Source organism: Dipteris shenzhenensis, chromosome 21 (genome assembly GCF_047967505.1).
Source record: "Dipteris shenzhenensis isolate YYH24624 ecotype China chromosome 21, Dip_SZ_1.0, whole genome shotgun sequence".
Classification (NCBI taxonomy): domain Eukaryota; kingdom Viridiplantae; phylum Streptophyta; class Polypodiopsida; order Gleicheniales; family Dipteridaceae; genus Dipteris; species Dipteris shenzhenensis.
The window spans coordinates 50,927,167-50,947,052 of NC_141616.1; the positions used below are offsets into that span (position 1 = coordinate 50,927,167).

At 42.1% G+C, this 19,886-nt stretch overlaps 1 protein-coding gene across 2 annotated transcripts; it reads left to right on the plus strand.

The window, feature by feature from the left end:
• The first annotated feature begins 716 nt into the window (after positions 1-716).
• LOC147889023 (Nucleoporin autopeptidase) lies at positions 717-19,463 on the plus strand. Of its 2 annotated transcripts, none has more exons than XM_087392229.1 (13): positions 717-860; positions 1,050-1,098; positions 10,154-10,444; positions 11,304-11,798; positions 12,211-12,432; positions 16,031-16,614; positions 16,794-16,881; positions 16,973-17,033; positions 17,134-17,254; positions 17,343-17,462; positions 17,560-17,734; positions 17,866-17,913; positions 18,270-19,463. In XM_087392229.1, exons 2-13 carry the CDS (start codon positions 1,074-1,076, stop codon positions 19,025-19,027), a joined length of 2,988 nt encoding a protein of 995 aa, XP_087248355.1. In that variant the 5' UTR covers positions 717-860; positions 1,050-1,073; the 3' UTR covers positions 19,028-19,463. The 2 variants fall into 2 exon arrangements, with proteins under 2 accessions (XP_087248355.1, XP_087248356.1); XM_087392230.1 differs by having other exon boundaries at positions 12,217-12,432.
• The last annotated feature ends 423 nt before the right edge of the window (positions 19,464-19,886 follow it).

Below are 19,886 nucleotides of genomic sequence, written 5' to 3' on the forward strand. Positions count from 1 at the left end.
CTCTAAAGAAAATCTAAATTGCAAACCACAATGACAAAACAAATGACCAAATGTGCATTAAATAGTTACAATATCAAATTCCACCTTTTCTCAAGAGGTCACGAGCATGATTCTATACATTTGTAAAAAATGATAAGAAGACTTATCTAAACCTATTTTTTTAAGACTTTATGAAGATTACATTTTGCACGAATTATTAGATACAAAATGAATGGACTTGCAAGATGTAAGAAACAATGAAAGCAAGGGAAAATAAAATGCATGCCCCTCTATCGGTAGTGATATAGCATTGGTAAAACAAGCAGCCATGTAAAGCAGAGGGCCCACATGAATTGAGATAGCAATATGCTCATTGAAGGCTTATCAAAGTGGAAATCCTTGGCTTGCTTGAATTTGGAGGAAAATGTTGGAAACCACTTAATAGAATTCAAGGAGATACTGGAAACCACTAAGGGTGCAATGCGTGGGGAGAAAGCAAGGTACTTCTGACTGCATAATCATTCCACCAATGAACCGGGGGGGGGGTCCAACCGCGGTTTCCACCCCCGCAAAAGTCTGGTTTCTAGTATTTTCTCAAGAGGTGTGCCCTAAGGTGAGGCCAGTTTTGATAAGGGGTTAAAAGCGCGTAGCTTAGGGGTTAAGCATGGGTAGACTTAACTTAAGCACGTAGCTTATAACTTAAGCACAGCTTAAATAATAAGCCGAGAAAACCAGAGCACAAGCTCTACGCCAATCTTCTTCTTCTTCTTCTTCTTCTTTAAAGCCATCCAAAACACACGCACACACACAGATCCACTCACCCCTTCTGCTTGCCTCCATCGCCTTCCCTTCTCCAAGTTCCTCCCCCCCAGCTCCTCAGGGTAATTGCCTTTCATCTCCACCTCCATCGTTGTTCCATTTTCTCACCTGTTATGTTTGTCATATCTCCCAGTTTTTTCGTTTTCTTCACCCCGATTCTTCAATCGAACTTGTTTCTCGCGGATGATCTGGCTCCCCCCCCCCCCCCCCCCCCGCACAGACGGTAATCAGGGTGTTTTTTCCATGTGCAGGGTCGAGGGACCTTCCTGGCATCCATGGCTATGTTCGGGTCAAGCAGCCGTAAGTAACCCTTCACGCATTTGGTGTCCTTGTCGGTCGTGATGGTGTCTTTTAAAAAGTGGATAGAAGTGGAAGGGATAATTATCTGTAAGGGCCGCGTTCGACAAAAACGGAAAGTGATTGGAAGGGTTTTTTGTGTTTGAGGAATTGCAGCATAGGGCTCCCTACTTCGTTGTAGGTTTGAGGTATTTGCCAGGTTAAGCCTAATGCCCAGAAAGTCACACTGTGTACGCTACATGGTGTCACAGGTGTACGGGAACGGAAAGGGAACTTAGGGAACGCCAATTCCTATTCCTGCAAGTTATGTGCATATATAATTTGTGGAAAGTTTTTCCCCGTTCTTTTGATGCTGGGAACGTGGAAAGGCATCCCAGGTCCCTTAATAGGAACGTGTTTCTGTGCAGTCCTGCATCGTATACGTTTAAAACCTATGAATAAAAGAAGCAGCCAAATAATAGTTTTCCTATCGTCTGGCATGCATACGTTACCACCTTTTTGGATAAACGGCTTTTGGGGAAGCTCATAAGAATATTTGAAAATACAAGGTTTTTGAACTGTGTCTGTCTCTGTTATTTTCTAACGGTTGACAGTTTTAGCATGTAAGCCTCACCTTCGAAAATATAACAGAGGAGAGCCAAATCCTTAACCATACGAAGCAATATGAGGAAATCTAAAGCAATATTCTGTGATGTTGATAGTCCAAGTTTTCTATTTCCGATGGAATTAGCACAAACGGCAGTCAAGAATCCAAATTGCATTCCAGAAGGAAGCATTGAACACCATGAACTGTGCTTAACTTTACCTTTGATGTAGTAGATCTGTGTTCTTCATCAAAGGGTTTATCATATAGTTTTGACAAGATGGCCACCTTTCTGCCTGCAAAGACATCTTCAGCTTCTGAAGCAATTTTGTGCATGTCAAATGAGAAAGTTATAAGAATCAATCTGAAGCTGAAAAAGTTTGATGGTTGTCGTTGTTGGTTCTTTTGTTAAGTTAAAGTTTCTCAGCTTCAATATGATGCAATAGCTTTTAATTTTTTACAAAGAAACATCCCAGCATGCTTTTGAAGTAGGACAGTTTGGAGAAGCCTGGAAAAATAATTTTCTGATGGCAGGAAATAACCATAAAAGCTGTAGTCTGAAGATTCTAGTGGCAAAACTGTACTCTCGAGATTCTAAGTAGCTCTGAGCTCCTATATGTCATGCATCTTGAAGCCTAGATAACAAGCATTGATTCGCTTGCCAGATTAATTCTTGTGTCTTTCAAGAAAGGAGACGAGAGGTTACTTTTCATGCATGTTATGACCAAAGGGGAGTCTTGTGAAGCAATCTACCACTTGCTTTAAACAAGGGGAAACAGTCCATCCTGTAGCTAGACAACAGAACCCAGCTAATGTTCTGCAATCTGCCAGCACAGTGAACAATACCCATACCATTGTGATTTTTCCTGAATAATGGCAGCAGCATGGCTGGACAGAGGTTCACCTCCTTTAAAATGGGATTTTACAGTGAGACTCCCATTTTAAAGGAGGTGAACTTATTGGGAACCCCAGGTGCCAAGTAGTCAAATAATGATGTAGAGAGCCACAGTAAATTACCATAGCATTCAAGCTCCAGCTGTAACGTGTTTTGCATGCTCTGATTTGTGCCTGAGCTGCTGGACCACGGAAGATGTGATAACCACTGATAAGGAATCTTGGAGTAATGGGCCAGGAGAAAGAGAGCTGTGCTGTCAAGCTGGGATTGTGTTTGCAGAGATGCCAATGTCCACTGCCTATGCCGGGACCAGGCAATGAGAGTTGAGTGTGTCCCCGCTGTGCATGATGGAGTTTATTGTTTTCAACCTTGGGAGAGGATGTGTTCTTGGATTCATCTAGATATATGTTCCTGTTGTATTAGCAAACATGTGAAGTTTTCGTCCATGTTGCGGCTTGCTGAATCCTGATATTGTGATAGATTCTATATGTCTTAGGTGGTGTGTTGCCCGAATAGCTAGATTGTCTTAGCTTTTTTTTTTTTTTTGGCTCAGATACCCTTTGAGAGAGAATGAAATCGTATAGCGTTCACAAGCAGTCATAGCTTGAATGACGAGGATGTGAACTACTTTTTGATTAGCCATCTTCTTTAATGCTAGCCTTTGTCATGGTTGAGACTGCCCTTCACCTTTGGAGTGCTAACAGAAACTCAGTACGAAGACCTTGGTATAAATAGATGTTTAAGTATGTGTGGGTGTGTGGATTTTGGATGTGTGAGCATATGTTTATACTCTGATCTACACCAATTGTTGGGCGCTGATGACGTCGGTGGGGATGTTGTAGTAGCTAGTCCCTGGTGGAGGTAATGGCCTTCACCCTCGCATGTGTAGTGTGTGCAGATTTAGGCCATGGAAAATACAAGGAAATGAAGGAAGGCCATGCTATTGACACGTGTACCCTTGGAGAACCTTGGATATATTGAGCTCTTGAGCCGTCCATAGTCATCCCCTCTTGGGACTTTTTGGGGAGCTGTGGAGCATGATTGTGGCTATGGGACGGGCTTGGGGACCCCGCACTTGGCGTGAATCCAGGGACACGTGGCAGCCTTTGTTTGCTGCTAACATGGTATCAGAGCAGGTTTTGGCACGGTTGTCGCGTATGTACACCTGGCGGCTGCGCAGTTTTTTGGAGTCTGGACCCTGGATCCTGTGCGCTTGTGCAGAGGCGTAGTGATCTGCACAGGCAAGCATTCAGTACAACTCATTGTGGAGTGCCGCGATCTTGAAAGTGCAGCGTCGTTGATTGCGTGGTCTTTGAGGCACTTTGGGCATCTTGGATTTGTTGACCCATGTAGTTCGTCTACGTGGACTTGTTTGTTGTGCTGGCTTGATTTGGCTAGTGCTTGGATTTAATGCTCCGGGGTTTGTCCTTAAGGGGGTGTTGGAGGTAATGGTCTTCACCCTCGCATGTGCAACATGTGCAGATTTAGGCCCTTGGAAAATACAAAGGAAATGAAGGAAGGCCGCACTATGGACACGTGTACAAGGGGTGGTGGTGGCAATCCCATTAATCATTCCTACCCTTGGAGAACCTTGGATATATTGAGCTCTTGAGCCCTCCAGTCATCCCCACCCGGGACTTTTGGAGCATGCGTGTGGCTATGGGACGGGCTTGGGGACCCCGCACCCGGCGTGAATCTAGGGAGGAGTGGCAGCCTTTGTTTGGCTGCTAACAGTCCCTGCGATCTTGTGCGTGAATATCATGATTGAAACTGCACTATGTGTTGTTTTTAGAGGATCAGTTTGGGCATGTTCCTAGATCTATCTATCTATATATATTGAGTGTTGGAACCGAAGTTTTTATAGACTTTTTAAGATTAGTCCCGTAACAAACACTTGGGGCAAATACGGAGGCCAAAATGGGGGAAGGGTGACTGTCTAATTGTTTGTCACTCTACATAAGCAGAGTTGTTTAAAATTCATGGGTGGTCAATTATGGTATGTTGAGAGTTTTCTGAATTCATATTTTTTCTGCAGAATGAGTTTGGGAATGTCCCTTGATCATTGTCACCAGAACAAACTGTTAAACGTTTAAAAAATTAGGAGTTTCTTCGAGGTATAGGAAAAAACTGTGAGATAGCTTTCTATATCCCAATGGCCCTGGAATCATAGTTACGCTGAAACGCCGTAACGGCGCAACAAAGGCCCGAAACGCCGTTTCCCCCGTGCCAGACCCCCCGAAACGCGAAACGGCCCCGAAACCCGAAACGCAGGCTGAAATGGCGATCAGAAACGCCAAAACGGCATCTGAAACGCCGTTTCAGACCCGAAATGCGCCGTTTCGGGTGCCGTTTCGGGCGTGACCTAAAAAGAGGGCAAAACAATAAAAATGCTGCCCGCGCCGTTGCGTGTTTTTGCCCTTCTGCCTGCTGCTCTCCCCCTCGATTTCTTGCCCGCCTGGTTCTCTCCCAAGTCCCGAGTCCCAGCCCTACGAGTGGCTACTCTTTTGGACACCCGGCTTTGGTCACTGGTGAGCACATTTCCTTTCTCGAATCTCTATGCTTCTCTTGCCACAAACATCTTGCTGTTTTTTGGCTGCAACCTTGGCTTTTCCCTTTGAAATTTGATCTATTGCAGCTTGTACAAGTGCTCTTTTTGCTCATGGATATGGCTTCACAAAGCATTGTCCCTCAGCAAGAGAAGGAGTTCACCCAATCGGATTATTGGTGGAGCCAAGTTGATTTGGTAGGCAAGTATGACTCCAAGAAAGGAGGAGCTCGCAAGTTTAGATGCAGATGGTGTGGATTGGAGCGAGGAGGGAACCCTGATAGGGTCAAATGTCATCTTCTTGGCATTAAGGATGAGGGGATTGGGCTATGCTCCGTAATCTCACCACAAGAGAAAGAAAGGTTGCAAAGAGAGGTTGAAGTATTGCACACTACAAAAAGGGCAAAGACAATGGCTTCCACTGGTGTAGGAGCTTCTTCAGGTGCTCATGCAGCACGTGTTCAGCAGGCCACTGAATTTCGGAGTCCTCTTCCCTCTGCTACTACGGCTTCTTCTTCTGCGAGTGCACATGGAGCTCCTGCTAATATTCCTGCTACACCTCGGTCTACTTCACATAGGCAGGGCAGTCTTTACACATCATGGCATCCGCAAAGAAAGGCATAAGTAGATGCAGCTGTGGCCCGATTTTTTTACTCCAATGGGATTAGCTTCAATGTTGCTAGATCACCCTACTTCAAAGAGATGGTGTTAGAAATCAAAACATTTGGATCCACATATACCCCTCCCACATTTGATGCTTTGAGGAGCAAGCTTCTAGAGGATGAGGTGGTGGCAGTTAAGCAAGCTATTGAACCTGTGAAAGAGAAATGGGTAAAATATGGGGTAAGTTTGGTTGCAGATGAATGGAGTGATGTGCGAAGTCACTCACTAGAGGGTATCCTTGCATATTGTAGGGGATCTGCACTCTACATACACTCCATAGAGTGTGGAGTGCAACAAAAAACAGCACCTGTATTGATGCAAATGTGGGCAGATGCAGTGGAATAGGTGGGGCCGTCTAATGTTTTGCAATTTGTTTCAGATGGGGAAAATACCAAGAAGGCAGTAGGTGCATTATTGGAGCAAAAGTATCCTCATATCCAGTGGAGTGCTTGTGCAGCACATTGCTTGAATAATTCATTGAAAGACATCGGCAAATTGGATTGGGTCAAGAATGTTATTGACAATGGAAAAGAGGTGGTTAACTTCATCACACGACATAATTTTTCTCTTGCTTTGTACCGTAAATTTGCTAACAAGGAGCAGATGCAGAGACAAGATTTGCATACAACTTCTTGATGCTTCGCAGGCTCCTTGAAATGAGACCTGCACTGAAACAAGTTGTGACAAGCCCAGAGTGGGATGCATGGCCCACTTCTAGGCAGGCTCTTGGAATTTATTGTTATGACTTGTGCATAGGCAGGGATGAATTTTGGGCTGATGCATCTCACATTGTTGATCTATGTGTGCCTATTGTGAAGCTACTTAACCGAGTTGATGGAGATATGCCTTTTCTTGGTAAGGTGTAGGAGGGGATGGATCGGATGATTGAGAATATTATAGAAATAGAAAAGGATCCCCAAAGGTTGAGAGAATTGGAAGAGTTGGCTGTGAGGAAATGGAATCAATATTACTCTCCCATGCATGCAGCTGCCTTTGTGTTGACCCGGAGTTTCAACACAAGGCAAGTGCACAACAGAGTGATGCAGAGGTTGTTCGTGGTTGGAACCTCACTCGTATGGATGGCCAGATGCACAGCATGATAGGTAATATTAACTCATTTTAATTTTCAGATTTTAGGAACTTGTAATTTGTTATTTAATACAAAATTAGAAATCTGAAATTTATGAGTTTTGGAATTTCAGATTTCGAGTTGGGGCTGTTACATGGTGGGAGGATTATGGAGCTGATTCCCCCGAGTTGCAAAAGCTTGCCATCCGCATTCTAAGCCAAGTTTGCACCTCCTCTTCTTGTGAGCGTTTGTGGAGTAGCTTTGCCCATATCCACACAAAGAAGAGAAATCGTCTGCGAATGCAACGGGCCAATGATCTTGTCTTTGTTAATGCAAACTTGCGTTTGCTTAATAAGATGAGACATGAGTATACGCATGACAAATATATTGGATTTCATAGCCCAGATGATGCCCACTCACCTGATGATGATGATTTGTTAGTAGAGGAGAATGATGATGAGGAGGAGGAGGCAGAGGTTGAGTCTCAGGATGAGGATGAGCTTTTGGAGAAGGAATCTATCCTCGTGACTCTTGTGAACTGAACTGCACTACAAGAGGGGATTCTTGTGTTTTCTTAGATCTTAGACTTTCTCAATCTGCCATAGGATTAGAGGTTGATTTATTCGATAAACGTGAACAACCTGAATATAGTGGTTTACACATTATAAAAATGCCTCACATTGACTCAAACATTTCTGATTTGGCAAAATATGGAGTCATTTCTTCCCAATTCCATAGATTTTCCCGCCTTTGTACAACTAAGGAGTCTTTTATCAGTCATTGTAGTAATTTGATCACTTTACTATTACACGAGGTATAATCCAAGGAAAATAATGAAAAAAGTTCGCACATTCTTAGATATGAAGTCTTTTATCTATGGTGTTTCGGCCTTAGGTTTGTTTAGAATGATTGAACATAAGCTGAAAACAAAAAGCGGGGAGCTGAATAGCCCGTTTTTCTTTTAGTTTCAAAAGAGAGTTTGTTTGAGTATTCTTGTGCTTTCTAAGTTAGAAATGTATTTTTGCCTCTTTGTAGAAACGAGACATAAGTGTAAAGGGCCATTTAGCTTTTTATGTTTTAAATAAGAGAGAGAGAGAGAGAGAGAGAGAGAGAGTTTCTAGTTTTTTGAAAGTTTTTGTTTCTTGACTTGCTTGTTTATTTTTGCTTAAGTCACCTGCTTCGTTTCTTCTTTATTTCTTGTTTTCATTCTCTTTTGTTTATTTGACGTATTTTAGTAAGCACTTGGTTTGCCCAAGAGACTCCGCGGGTCTTTAGAAACCCAGTAGCTGCTTATGCTTGGGCACTGATGACGACATAAGTGTTGCTTTGCTTGCTAAGTATGTCTTCCTTTTGTTTTTCATAAAAGTTTTTGTTTACCTGTTTTTTCTTCTCTTTCATTTTCTCTTTTATTTTCTTTGTAGATTTTTGATCTTTAGAACAACAAAAATTCTAAATTTGTATGATTGGACTTATTCTAGTCTTACAAAGGTATATATATGATATCATCCTCGATGTAGCCTTATTTGGGTTTCAGCTTTCTTTTTGTTACTATGACATTTGGGCTTTGAAAGCTGAATTACCATTTATGAATCATGATTGGTTTCTTAAATATCATGAATCATGAATCATTTTTCCATTTTGTAACTTGTTATAGGATTTATAAATTACCCCACCTTGCGTAATTGAAATTTGCATTGTGTGATTGGTAATTGGTTGAACAATGAAACTTGAATCTCCAAAGTTCAAAGTTACAATCAATATTAATGGTACTAGGTAGAGCTATTGCTTATTGTGCACTTTTTTTGAAGGTAGAGCACTCTAAATGTGTGTATGCATTACTCTAAACCCCCTTTTGTAAACCCCCTTGATGATGTGGTGTTTCCTCGTTTCACCCCCTCTCAAAAATCCCGAAACGTTTCCGTTTTTGTTTCTCGTTTCCGTTTCGCCGTTTCCCGTAACTCTGCCTGGAATTCAAAAATATGATTTGACATAGTAAAAACATGCAAAAAAGTATGCTTCATCATCATACTGTTGTTGTTACTATGTCCGGGATTTGTCTTTACAGATATCCTATTTTCGCCTGAAGCTATTTTTAAGCTTAAATTTGTTCCAACCTTATGAGTGACTATCATGGGATTGAAACTGCACTATGTTGTGTTTTTAGAGGATGAGTTTGGGCATGTTCTTGGACTCATCTAGGTATATTAAATTTGTTGCATATTGGTTTTCTTTTTGCTGCTGACTCTCACAAATCTTGCTATGTAAGTGAGATTTGGCCATTTTTTAATAAGTCATCTGGTTTGGAACTAATGTCGGTTTTCAGATAACCTTGACATTTTTAAACACGATTGGAAATTTTTGTAATATGTTAGGGTTTTCTCATATCCAATTTGTGTTGTATGAATGCTACTGCAAATGATATTGGAGACAAAGCTTCTTGCAAGTATCATGCTCAGCCAGTGTTATGACAGCATGCGGCAATAGATTTCATTGACAATAAAGTGACTGTTTGAAATCTAGATTGATATTGTGGGAACAGGGCATTGGTTTTGGCCACCTAAAAACATTGGCATAGTACTGTCACCAGAGAGCAAAGAAATTGGTTGCTTTAAAAAGTTGCACATTTGTAAAGATCTAGAAATTAAGATGATAAACAATGTTGCAAGCATTTATAAGTTTGATTACCTTAGATGCCATACATTGGGATCTAAAGTATGTGAATTCAGATTAAATTGGGATTAAAATTTTCAACTTAGCATGTAGCAGGAGTTAGAACAGACAGGGTAAAATAGCATATTATTGTAAGATTTGATCTCTCTCAATAAGATGTTCAAGCGCTTATAAATCTGATCATGTTAGATGTCATACATTGGGATCCAAGTATGTGAATTTAGGGGATCAAAATTTTCAACCTAGCATGTAGCAGGAGTTATAACAGACAGGGTGAAATCCATATTATTGTCTAAGATTTGGTCTAGCTATGAGAGTATGATTTTCAGAATAAAAGGCTTATGCTGTGACTTCTCTTCTGGTTATGGTAAGTTCACTCTTGGCTGCATGAGGTGGATCTGGTTGATTCCTAGGATTTCTGTCTTGCTGTGATTTTTGATACACCTATTTATCTAGCCAAATATCATACATGTAGGCTTCTACTAATCTTTTCATGAGAGGGAATGTCTGCCTTCGATGGACAGGTTTATTTTTATTTTACATTGTTTCCCTCCTGTATTGGTATTTTCAATCATGCTTGTATGTTTTTAATGGAAGTTTGCTTACTCGTGGTTTGTTCTTATTTGATATCAGCCTTTGGAGTTTCAACACCCAGTCCTTTTGGAGGGGCTTCACCTTCTTCAAATCCATTTGGCACGACAGCACCAGCAAGTCCATTTGGGGCTAGTCAAAGTACGGCGTTGTTCGGTTCAAAACCTTTCGGCAGCCCTACATTTGGGGGGCAAACAGGAAGCTCTCTATTTGGTGGAACAGCAACTGGTGTGTTTGGAGCAACCCAGGCCTCTCCTTTAGGTTCTTCAACTCCTGCATTCGGTTCATCCTCTACACCTGCTTTTGGCAGCACTCCATCTCCATTCGGGTCAGGTAAACCTCTGCAAGTAGTGAAAGGCCATATAATTTGGTTCTAGTGTGAGTGCATGACCTTAAGCTGCTCTGTATTTCAAATGTAAAGATGTGTGTTATCGCAGGGGTCCCTCACATTACTCCATGTGTGGCTGTGCAATAAAATTTGGAATCCAGGTATCCCTGGCATTATTATAATACAATTTGTTCTACGTGGACGAAGAATGACATAATTTTTACTGAGGTCCACATAAATTTATGAAATAACAAGATGAGTTTTATAAGCTTTGCTTATTGAAGCTTGTTGAATAGGTATGCTACCTCTTCTCATTTACTTAAGAACCAGTTCAAGGATGTGCTTGCATTGTTTCACCGTATGAATGATGAAATGAAGCAGCCATAGTTTTTTCATGTGGTCCTCATGTGAAAGCCTTTTCTTCTTCCTCTGGCTGTTCTGCCTAGTATTTAGGTTCAGCTCCTAATGGTGATACGTTGCAAGACTAATTGAGAGGTGAAATTGTCTGCTTTGCTTTGCTTGAATCTTGATGAGGTCACTTCAGACATGTATGCGAAGAATGAAATGATGCAAAAGCAAAGTCGCATGCGTTTTACATTTGGAAAGTACCTCTGTGTAGCTTGATGAAATTTTCTTTGAAGTGCTTGCTCGTAATTTATTTATTTAAAGACTCTAATGATTGTTTTGCTAAGTTTTTGAAGTAGATGGTTGACACTGTGGGTTTGTAGTCGCTGGAGCTGTACAGTCCTAAATGTGGAAATTTGTGAGGATATGCCTGTCTCCTGACTGAGGTGTGAGAGGGGTGAACTTGACTTTTTTTTAAAACAGGGAAAAACGTTCTTATACTTCAATTGTGCTTTTCAGGGAATTCAATTTTTGGTCAGAAACCTGCAACACCTTTTGGTGGTTTTGGCTCAACCGCTGGACAAACAAATCCTTTCGGAAGCACACCCTTTGGACAGAGTCAGCCTGCTTTTGGTTCCCAGTCATTTGGCTCTACTGTTGCTGGGTTTGGCTCAACGACCCCTGCTTTTGGCTCAACACCTCCGGTGGCTTTTGGTGCTAGTACTCCTGCCTTTGGTTCATCTTCCACGCCTGCCTTTGGTGCTTCATCAACCCCTGCCTTTGGTGCTTCATCAAGCCCTGCCTTCGGTGCTTCTTCAAGCCCTGCCTTCGGTGCCTCTTCCACTTCATTATTTGGTAGTACTGCACCTGTATTTGGACAATCAACTTCAGCATTTGGAAGCATTTCAACTCCAGCATTTGGAAGCAGCTCTACTCCAGCATTTGGCAGTACAACCATTTTTGGAGGTGGCAGTGCAAGCACACCATTTGGAGCTCCAAGCACTCCTGCTTTTGGTATTGTCACTTCCCTGCTGTTCTTGTCTGCATGCTTTTGCAAGCTCCCTCTCTTTCAGACGGTGGTTGTGTTCCAAGCGCTGTTTTGTTGGTTACTTAGCAAGCTTTGGTTCTATTCAAGAGACTACAGGTTTTGAGGGCAGTTTATGCTTTGTCTATTGAGGACTATGTTGTCTAGGATTCCTTCTGTATTTATTTGTCTCTTGCGAGGAATTTCTGTTTGGCAATTATCACTCTTTGCTCGGTGATGCCACCATCACTTTTCTCCTACCTATTTAACTTTTGTGGTGTTTCTGTAGAGTTGTGATATGGTTTTTCTTTATGTTTCATTTACACCTACTTTTAAAGTTTAATATTTGTAAACCTTCAGATTACAACATCTGGCCTGCCATTTTGTGTTCTTTGGGTACAGGAGCAGGTTCCTCTTCAACCTTTGGATCCTCAGCATTTGCTGGATCTCCATTTGGTGGACAGCGCAATGGCAGTAGGGCTACTCCTTATACTGCAACAAATGACACAGAGGCTGGGGTCAGTGGACAGACTAGCAAGCTTATGTCTATATCTGCCATGCCCTCGTACAAGCATAAGTCTCCCGAAGAACTGAGATGGGAAGATTACCAAGCTGGTGATAAAGGTCAGTGTTGCTTAAGTGCTTTTGGTTTGAGTTGCTGCAAGTAGTAACCCTTCAAAACATTCACGTATAGCAGGAGACCTTTTATGGCAGTTTTGGTCTTTTTGTATAAAAATCTGTGCGCGATAGTGTGTTCAAGTTTTATCGTCTTTTTTAGATGGTCATCTTTTGTGTAATCTAGGGTACAGTAATCCAGGGTACACTTTTTTCTGTGATTCGATTTTGTTAAAGTCAGGCTAAACTTTGCATGGTTGTGGTTACTTGCACATTGGAAGACATCGATAACTTGATAGTCCTAATACTTTAGGACATTTCTTACTATGTTGTTTTAGCATTTATCTGAAGGGGTGATGAGCTACCTTCACTTCAAAATTGGGATGCCTTCAGTTACGATGGGCATGACTGTCTAAGGTCAGCAAACAGTTATGATCTAGAGAGATGAGCGAGTCTTTAACAGCATGGCAAGAGATATAAGGATGCTTATGCAAAGATGTCAAAACATGAGAATGGGCACAGGACTGGACTTGATTTCGTATACCAAAGTTTTGCAATTGGGCACGTTGAAGAATGTCTCCACAATACACAGTAATTGGCCCCGAAAAATATTTCTGAGATCTAGATCCTACTCAATATGTGCACACCTGTATATGAATGAATTCCATGCTCATATGTGAAGTAGACATAAAGATATCGCAACCAAAAACTGAATAAAAATGTCCACTGAAAGAACCAAAACATTGGTACAAAAGCGCACTCACAACCTATACTCTTCCTCTATATCCCCCTATTCTTCTACAGGTGTCACTCCCACATGCTCTCCTCATTTGGAGGCTTCCAAGTGGGAGTTGACCCTTCTTTTCCAACCGGGCACATGCATGCAGCATTAAGACTTGTGAGGAGATTGTGTATTATTAGTTGGAGGCTGCCTCTCTCGGATCCATAATGGATTGACATGGCAGGAATTGTGGATTATTATGTAAAGGTCGTCTCAGTGTTACCACCAGTCCACCTTTAAAGTTTAGCAGCTAGAGATCTTTAAACAAAAGTACTCCCAGGCTGATTTTTAACAAGTTTTCTGCTGCTGAGTTGACAGTACCCCCTCTGCTGCATGAGCGCATCATGGACAACCATTGTTATAGAGTTTGTGGGGAAGAAAATCTTTGGGTTATGTTTGCTGTTGATCAGTAGGAATGCTCGGCTATATCTCCATGTATGACATTAGCCTCAATGCACCAGGGACACTTTCCATTATAGTACCTTAGTGTGCCACACATGGTGTCCCTACAGTTTCTTAGCAATTTATTGGAATCGTCTCCCTTTACTTCCTCACGTGTGTGTGTGTGTGTGTCCGTACAGCCAGATTCCGTACCAAATTCGTCTTCCATTCTGTCTCTGCAGCCTTTTGCTCTTCTCAGGCTGGGTCTTGTACAGTTTTTTTCTGATGTCTCTTCCTCCCCTCTTCCTGTTGCTCTGACAGATGGCTCTTTCGTTTTCTCTGCTTCAGCCCCCCCTTCTGCCTGTGCTCCTCCTGCACGTGTCTTCTTTCGGCAGAAGCGTGGTGGTTTGCCTCCTTCCACCTTGGTTAAATCGGCAAAGTTGGATATCGCGGATGGTCCTTCGTCTTCCCTTCAACTGGACCTTCTTCGCCAGATGTGTTTTGCTTCTGTCACAGATGTTCCTTCATCGGGTTCACAACTTGTTTGTTCTTTGGACTCTGCCCTTCTGGTTTCCGGTCTTCGACATGCACAGCAGTTTGGGGTTTGTCTCTACTTTATGGGCAGGGTTTTATCTGCAGCTCAACTTCGTCGTTGGGCTGAAGTTGCAGTGGGTCAGGATTGCCTTTCCTTTTTTGTCTTTTTGGGCAAAGGTTTTTATTATGCCCACTGCTCTTCGACTGATGTGGTGGAGCGACTTGTTAATCATGCTGGTATTCATGGGGCTGGTTTCTTTGCTTATGTGATGCCCTGGGATCCACTATTTGATCCGTCTGCCTCTCTTTTGACTCACTGTCCGGTCTGGATTACCCTCAAAGCGTTGCCTTTGCCTCTTCTTCAGCATCTTCCTACTCTTGCAGCTTTTTTGGGAAGGCCTCTACATGTTCCGAGACAGGAGTTTTTGTTGGCTACTCGGGATGTTCGCCTTTGTATTTTATGGGATATGATGCAGCCCGTGCCCTCTACTCTGGATCTTGATTTGGGATTTGCTCATCCGATGCGCATCAGGCTGCATTTTGCCTCTTTTCCTACAGCATGTTATCGGTGTCGCCATGTTGGTCATTTTGCACGTGCTTGCCCTTCGGCTTCCATGACCACTCCTCGCGCTCCTTCTTCAACAGTAAAGTTTACTCTTCCTTCTCCTTCGGATAAGCCTTCTTTTATTGCTCCGAAGCATTACTGGAAGAAGGTAGAAAAATCACAGGTTAATCTTTCTCTTGCCGAAGAAGTTCAGGATCCGACTCCCATTGAGCATCATCAGCCTCCTTCTCCTCTAGATATGGATGTGTCCCTTGCATAGGGGATCATACAAGATGCTGCACATGCTCTTTCTCAGGTTGATCCTCGAAGTGAAGCTGAAATGCCGAGTCCTGCTTTATCAGATGCAGCTCTTTCGTCGGAGGATATAGATGTGATCTAGCTCCTTTGCCTCTGATGCCTATGCTAGAGTATTCTTCTGTTCGGGATGCAGAAGGGCCTTTTTGACTGGAATCTTTTCATCCCATGTTACAACAGGTTTTTGACACTGTGATTCAAAAATTTCGGGTACCAATCTATATCAAGAAGAATCACAAGGGCAAAAAATAGTTGGTTTTTATTGATGGTGTGGTTTAATCACTGCATCAGTTTTTATAGAGCAATAATTTGAAGTTGGAGGATGCTGTGTTTGATCCTCCTCCAGCTTGATATGTAACTTTTTACTTGGCTGCCTCATGACTTTTGCTCTGAGGCTTTACTTGTAAATGTTTTTCTTGTACTTATTTGGTGGGTTTTTACCTTTTTTTGAGGTTTCCCACACAGAAATATAAGATTTCACTTAAAAAAAAAGTGTCTGTGTGTTTTTTCCTACCCTCTCTCCCCATCCCTGCTACTCCTCGTTCTATGGATGCATATGTATGGAAGGCATATGGGAGCCACCCATGGTGTCCCTACAATCTTTATCTTGGAATTCATTGTTCTTCTCTCCCTCACCTTGGCTTTCTTGCTTGTCTACTGCTTAATGGACAGAGTTACCTGTGTGGGCTAGCTAGTCGGCAGGAGATGACCAGAAATTACAAAACATAGAAGATTGCATATATAGTCTTGGACAGCTAATGAAAATGAAGAAGCATATTTGTAATTGAAGTTGGGGTTTACCTCTCGTCTTTCAATATGTGAATTGTTCTTAGGGGCCTGCTAATGAGCACGTAGAGGGATCTTTATGATGACAGTTAAGCAACCATGTTCAGGATCTGCCTGATGAACAACTTTTACTTGTTAATATTGAATCTCCTCTGCATAGGCTTGGGCAGTGTGAAAAATTGTACAAAGTTTTAACAAATATCTACCCAAACCTGAAGATTTTTTATAAATGCCCTCTACAACATGTGTTGCCTTTTAATTTGCAGGTGGTCCAAGCTCAACTGGGCAGCAAACTGCGACGGGGATTTTTGGGCCCACTGGCTCGTCAACTCCTTTTGCTGCAGGGACGTCTTTAAGCTTCGGTCAAACTCCATCACCAAATCCATTTGGTGGTACTACCACTAGTTTGTTTGGAAGCAAGCCAGCAGCACAATTTGGGACCCCTAGTACGGTGTCTGCATTTGGAGGAACCCCATCGCCATTTGCAGCTCCATCAAGTGGTTCTGCTTTTGGTCAGGCAACCACACCAGCTTTTGGAAATAGCTCCTTTGGGACAACCAATCCTGGTTTTGCCGCAAGCTTTGGAGGTGCTTCTACATTTGGATCTCCTGCTCCGGCATTTAGCTCTGGGGCAGGGTTCTCTTCTCCTGGTCTCTTTAATGCTGGTACATCGTCTTTTGGTTCTAATCCATTTGGACAGAGTCAGACATCCGGTGCCTTATTTTCAACTCCTAATCAGTCATTCAGCACAGCTACCCCAACTTTTGGAATCAACAGCTCTTCGAACTTTGGCTCGAACATATTTGGAAATTTATCTTCACCTTTTCAGACAAAGCCTGCACAGCCTGGGGTATGTACTTGTCAAATTAAGAAGTTTGAACTTAGAAGTGAAAAATTTTGTTCTCTCCCCTTCCAACATTTTAGGAATCTTCTTTTATAGTTCTTTTTTTGGGGGGGGCAGGGTGGGGGATTTGGAATTAAATTCTGGAATCATGGAAGGTCCTTTAACTTATGTCTCTTTTTGGGCAGTCTTCTGTGTTTGGTGGCTTTCAGTCACCTCCTGCAGGCCAGACGCCTGGAACTTTTGGCTTTGCAGGCCTTGGACAGTCTCAACAAGGTATTTTGTTTATGCTTTTGTTGCGGTGATTGCTTTGTGTGGAAGGGGCCTGCTGCTAACCTGGATTTTGTGTGTTACATGGGTATCCCAGCGGCAGGTACATTTGGTGCGTCCTCTATCCCAGGAATGGGCTTGAACACTTTTACCCAGCAGTAAGTTTTTCTGTTTTCTGTTTTTTGGTTTTGTAGAGTTGGTTTCCTGTGGAACACCTCTGGAATTGGTCTCCTAAAGAAAGTTGTCTTTTTTTTCCAGGCCTAGTGCCCCTGCACCTGTAAACAATCCTTTTGGCACTTTACCTGCTATGCCTCAGATGTCCATTGGTCGCAGTGCTGGAACGGGTCCCTCAGTACAGTATGGCATATCCAGTATTCCTGTAAGTGCAGGTTAAGTTTTTAACCTCCCTAATCAGTAACCTATCTGTGTTAATAGCTAAGAACTAAGACTCCTTGGATTTTATGTAGGTGGCTGAAACACCTACCCAAGTACGAACTACTTCACTTCTAACGCCAAGACACATAACCCAAAGATCAAGAATATGGATGCAGGCACGGCGTTATCATCCCAAAAGAGATACTCCTAAGGTAGATTATAGGGATCCAGTAATTTTGGAAAGCTTTTGTATATTTAACTCATTGTATACAATCAAGTGTTGTGTTCGAACAAATTATGTTTGTGCAGGTTTCCTTTTTCACCGATAGTACAGAAACTTCCAACACTCCCAAAGCAGATGCTTTGTTTGTACCTAGGGAGAACCCGCGAGCTCTGTTCATTCGTCAGCCCGATCAGTCCTTCAGTACACTTACAAATACAAGTCCGAACGATAGAGGAGTGGCAACCCCTGTGAAGCATGATGGTATCATTTTTGTTGTCAAGCTGCAGTTTATTCAAGAGTCAAGACAGATTCTTTTCAAAGCTCAATGCGTTAAGAGTCTAGTTCTATGAAAAGTATAGCTTGAATGCTTACACAGATTTTTTTAATTGAAGGAAACGGAACGGCTAAATTATCAGATTCTCCACATCAAGAGTTGGAAAGTAAGTAAATGTAATGCCTTGTATAGTTGTGCCTGTTCTAACGTTTTTATGATAATCTGGAAATTTCATGTTATTCTTTTGAGCTTCTCACAGCACTGTTCTGCTGTCGTTTGTTTAAATCGCATGCCTATGATGTTCTCAACTTATAACGTAGTCAGTTTGTGTTTATGGAGTAAGTTTGAACATTGGGAACGGCATCGTTCTCCTGTTGTTTTTTCAAATGGCATTCTTGTGATGTTTTCACTTGGTTTGTGTTTATGGTGTAAGCTTGAAGTTTGGGAACAAATCTGGGCTTCTCATTGAGATCTATCCTCATCCTGCTGCTGCCAAATTGTATTGTCCATTTTGCTATGCAGATCCTTTGCAAGGCAGTCCAAGCAATGCTGTAGGAGGAACTAACATGGTAAGCTTTTCACAGCAGTCTAAGTCTGGAGAAGAAATAGAAGCACCAAGAACTTCCCCCAAGCAAAATGGTGTACATGCAGAGCACAATCATAGAGGGGACGGATATCTCTCTATCACAGGGCATAGAGCTGGAGAAGCGGCAGTTGCTTATGAGCATGGTGCAGATATTGAAGCCCTTATGCCAAAGTTGAGACATTCTGATTACTACATTCAACCCAGAGTTCAAGAGTTGGCTGCAAAAGAGCGAGCAGAGCCTGGATACTGCCGCAGAGTGAAGAATTTTGTGGTTGGCAGGCAGGGATATGGTCTTGTGAAGTTTTTGGGTGAGACAGATGTCCGAGGGCTTGATTTAGAAAGCATTATTCAGTTCAATAAATGCGAGGTGCTTGTGTATATGGATGAGAGTAAAAAACCTGCCCCGGGGGTGGGTTTGAACAAGCCGGCAGAAATCACCCTGTTAAATGTGAAGTATGTGGACAAAAAGTCAGGTCAGCATATTACTGAGGGTGTTGAGATTGAAAAATTTGAAAAAAGACTGAAAAAGAAAACGGAGGAGCAAGGTGCTGAGTTTATATCTTACAATGCAAGGGAAGGGGAATGGAAGTTTCGTGTAAATCACTTCAGTAAGTACAGTCTCATGGATCTAGACAGTGCGAATGAACTTAACATGGATTTGGATGTTGCTTTGCTGAATGGGGGTGCCTGTTAGAGACATGGGATTGTATTGGAGGGTAAGCCTGTTATAGAGGCCTTGGTTTGATCAAAAGATGCTTGCTATGTGTGACTTGCATGTTCACAACTGTCTGCATGATTTTAGAACGGGGATTTACACTCGTATGGCAACAGGATAAAACAAAAAGGCTTCATGCAGTAAACTTTTCTGGTCAGCATTATGTTGGAAGGACAACTAGAGTGACAACATTGAAGTTGCAAGGCAGATTGCATCAAGAAAGTTAGGGACATTGTACCAGGAAAATCTTCAAAGTCATGGTCTGTAGAGGATTGCCAGTCAGCTCCTGTATAGTCAGTCTGCTTGGAGATCTGGAAGGCATGTAATGATGATTTACGTGGTTTGACTAAGTTTTTTGTCTATGTACCGAGTAAATTTGTTCTCGTCATTTTTAATACCAAGGGGATCTTATGTATCTTTTGTGTCCATCCAGGAACAAATACATTCAATACATTTCATGCTCTATGCAACCTTGTCTAAGATATTATGGCAAAGGAGATGGATCTTTACTACTTTTCATTTAATTTCTATACACACACACGTGCGCGCGTGCACGCACGCATGCACAATTTAGAATTCGATGCAGACATGAGGTTTTCGGTATGTCTTCTAAGTCCATGTACCTCCAAGTAAAAATATTACTATACTTATGAAACAATTCGTGATCTTTATTGAAAAAATATTTTGTTTATTTGAATTATCTTTGGCTTTTCGTCTATCTTGACATCCAATTCTTTCATGACTTATCCCTTTCTTGTTCTTCCATTGCCACTTACTCCATTGATTTAGTTGGCTAGTTCTTCTTTTATTTTTATTTGACCTTCATTGAAATCTATGA

Bases quoted from the DNA above. Each gene is read 5' to 3' on its own strand.
- LOC147889023 (XM_087392229.1), top strand. From the start codon at position 1,074: ATGGCTATGTTCGGGTCAAGCAGCC. The intron at 16,615-16,793 runs GTATGTACTTGT...CTTTTTGGGCAG, and splicing joins CAAAGCCTGCACAGCCTGGG to TCTTCTGTGTTTGGTGGCTT. The intron at 17,034-17,133 runs GTAAGTTTTTCT...TTTTTTTTCCAG, and splicing joins TTGAACACTTTTACCCAGCA to GCCTAGTGCCCCTGCACCTG.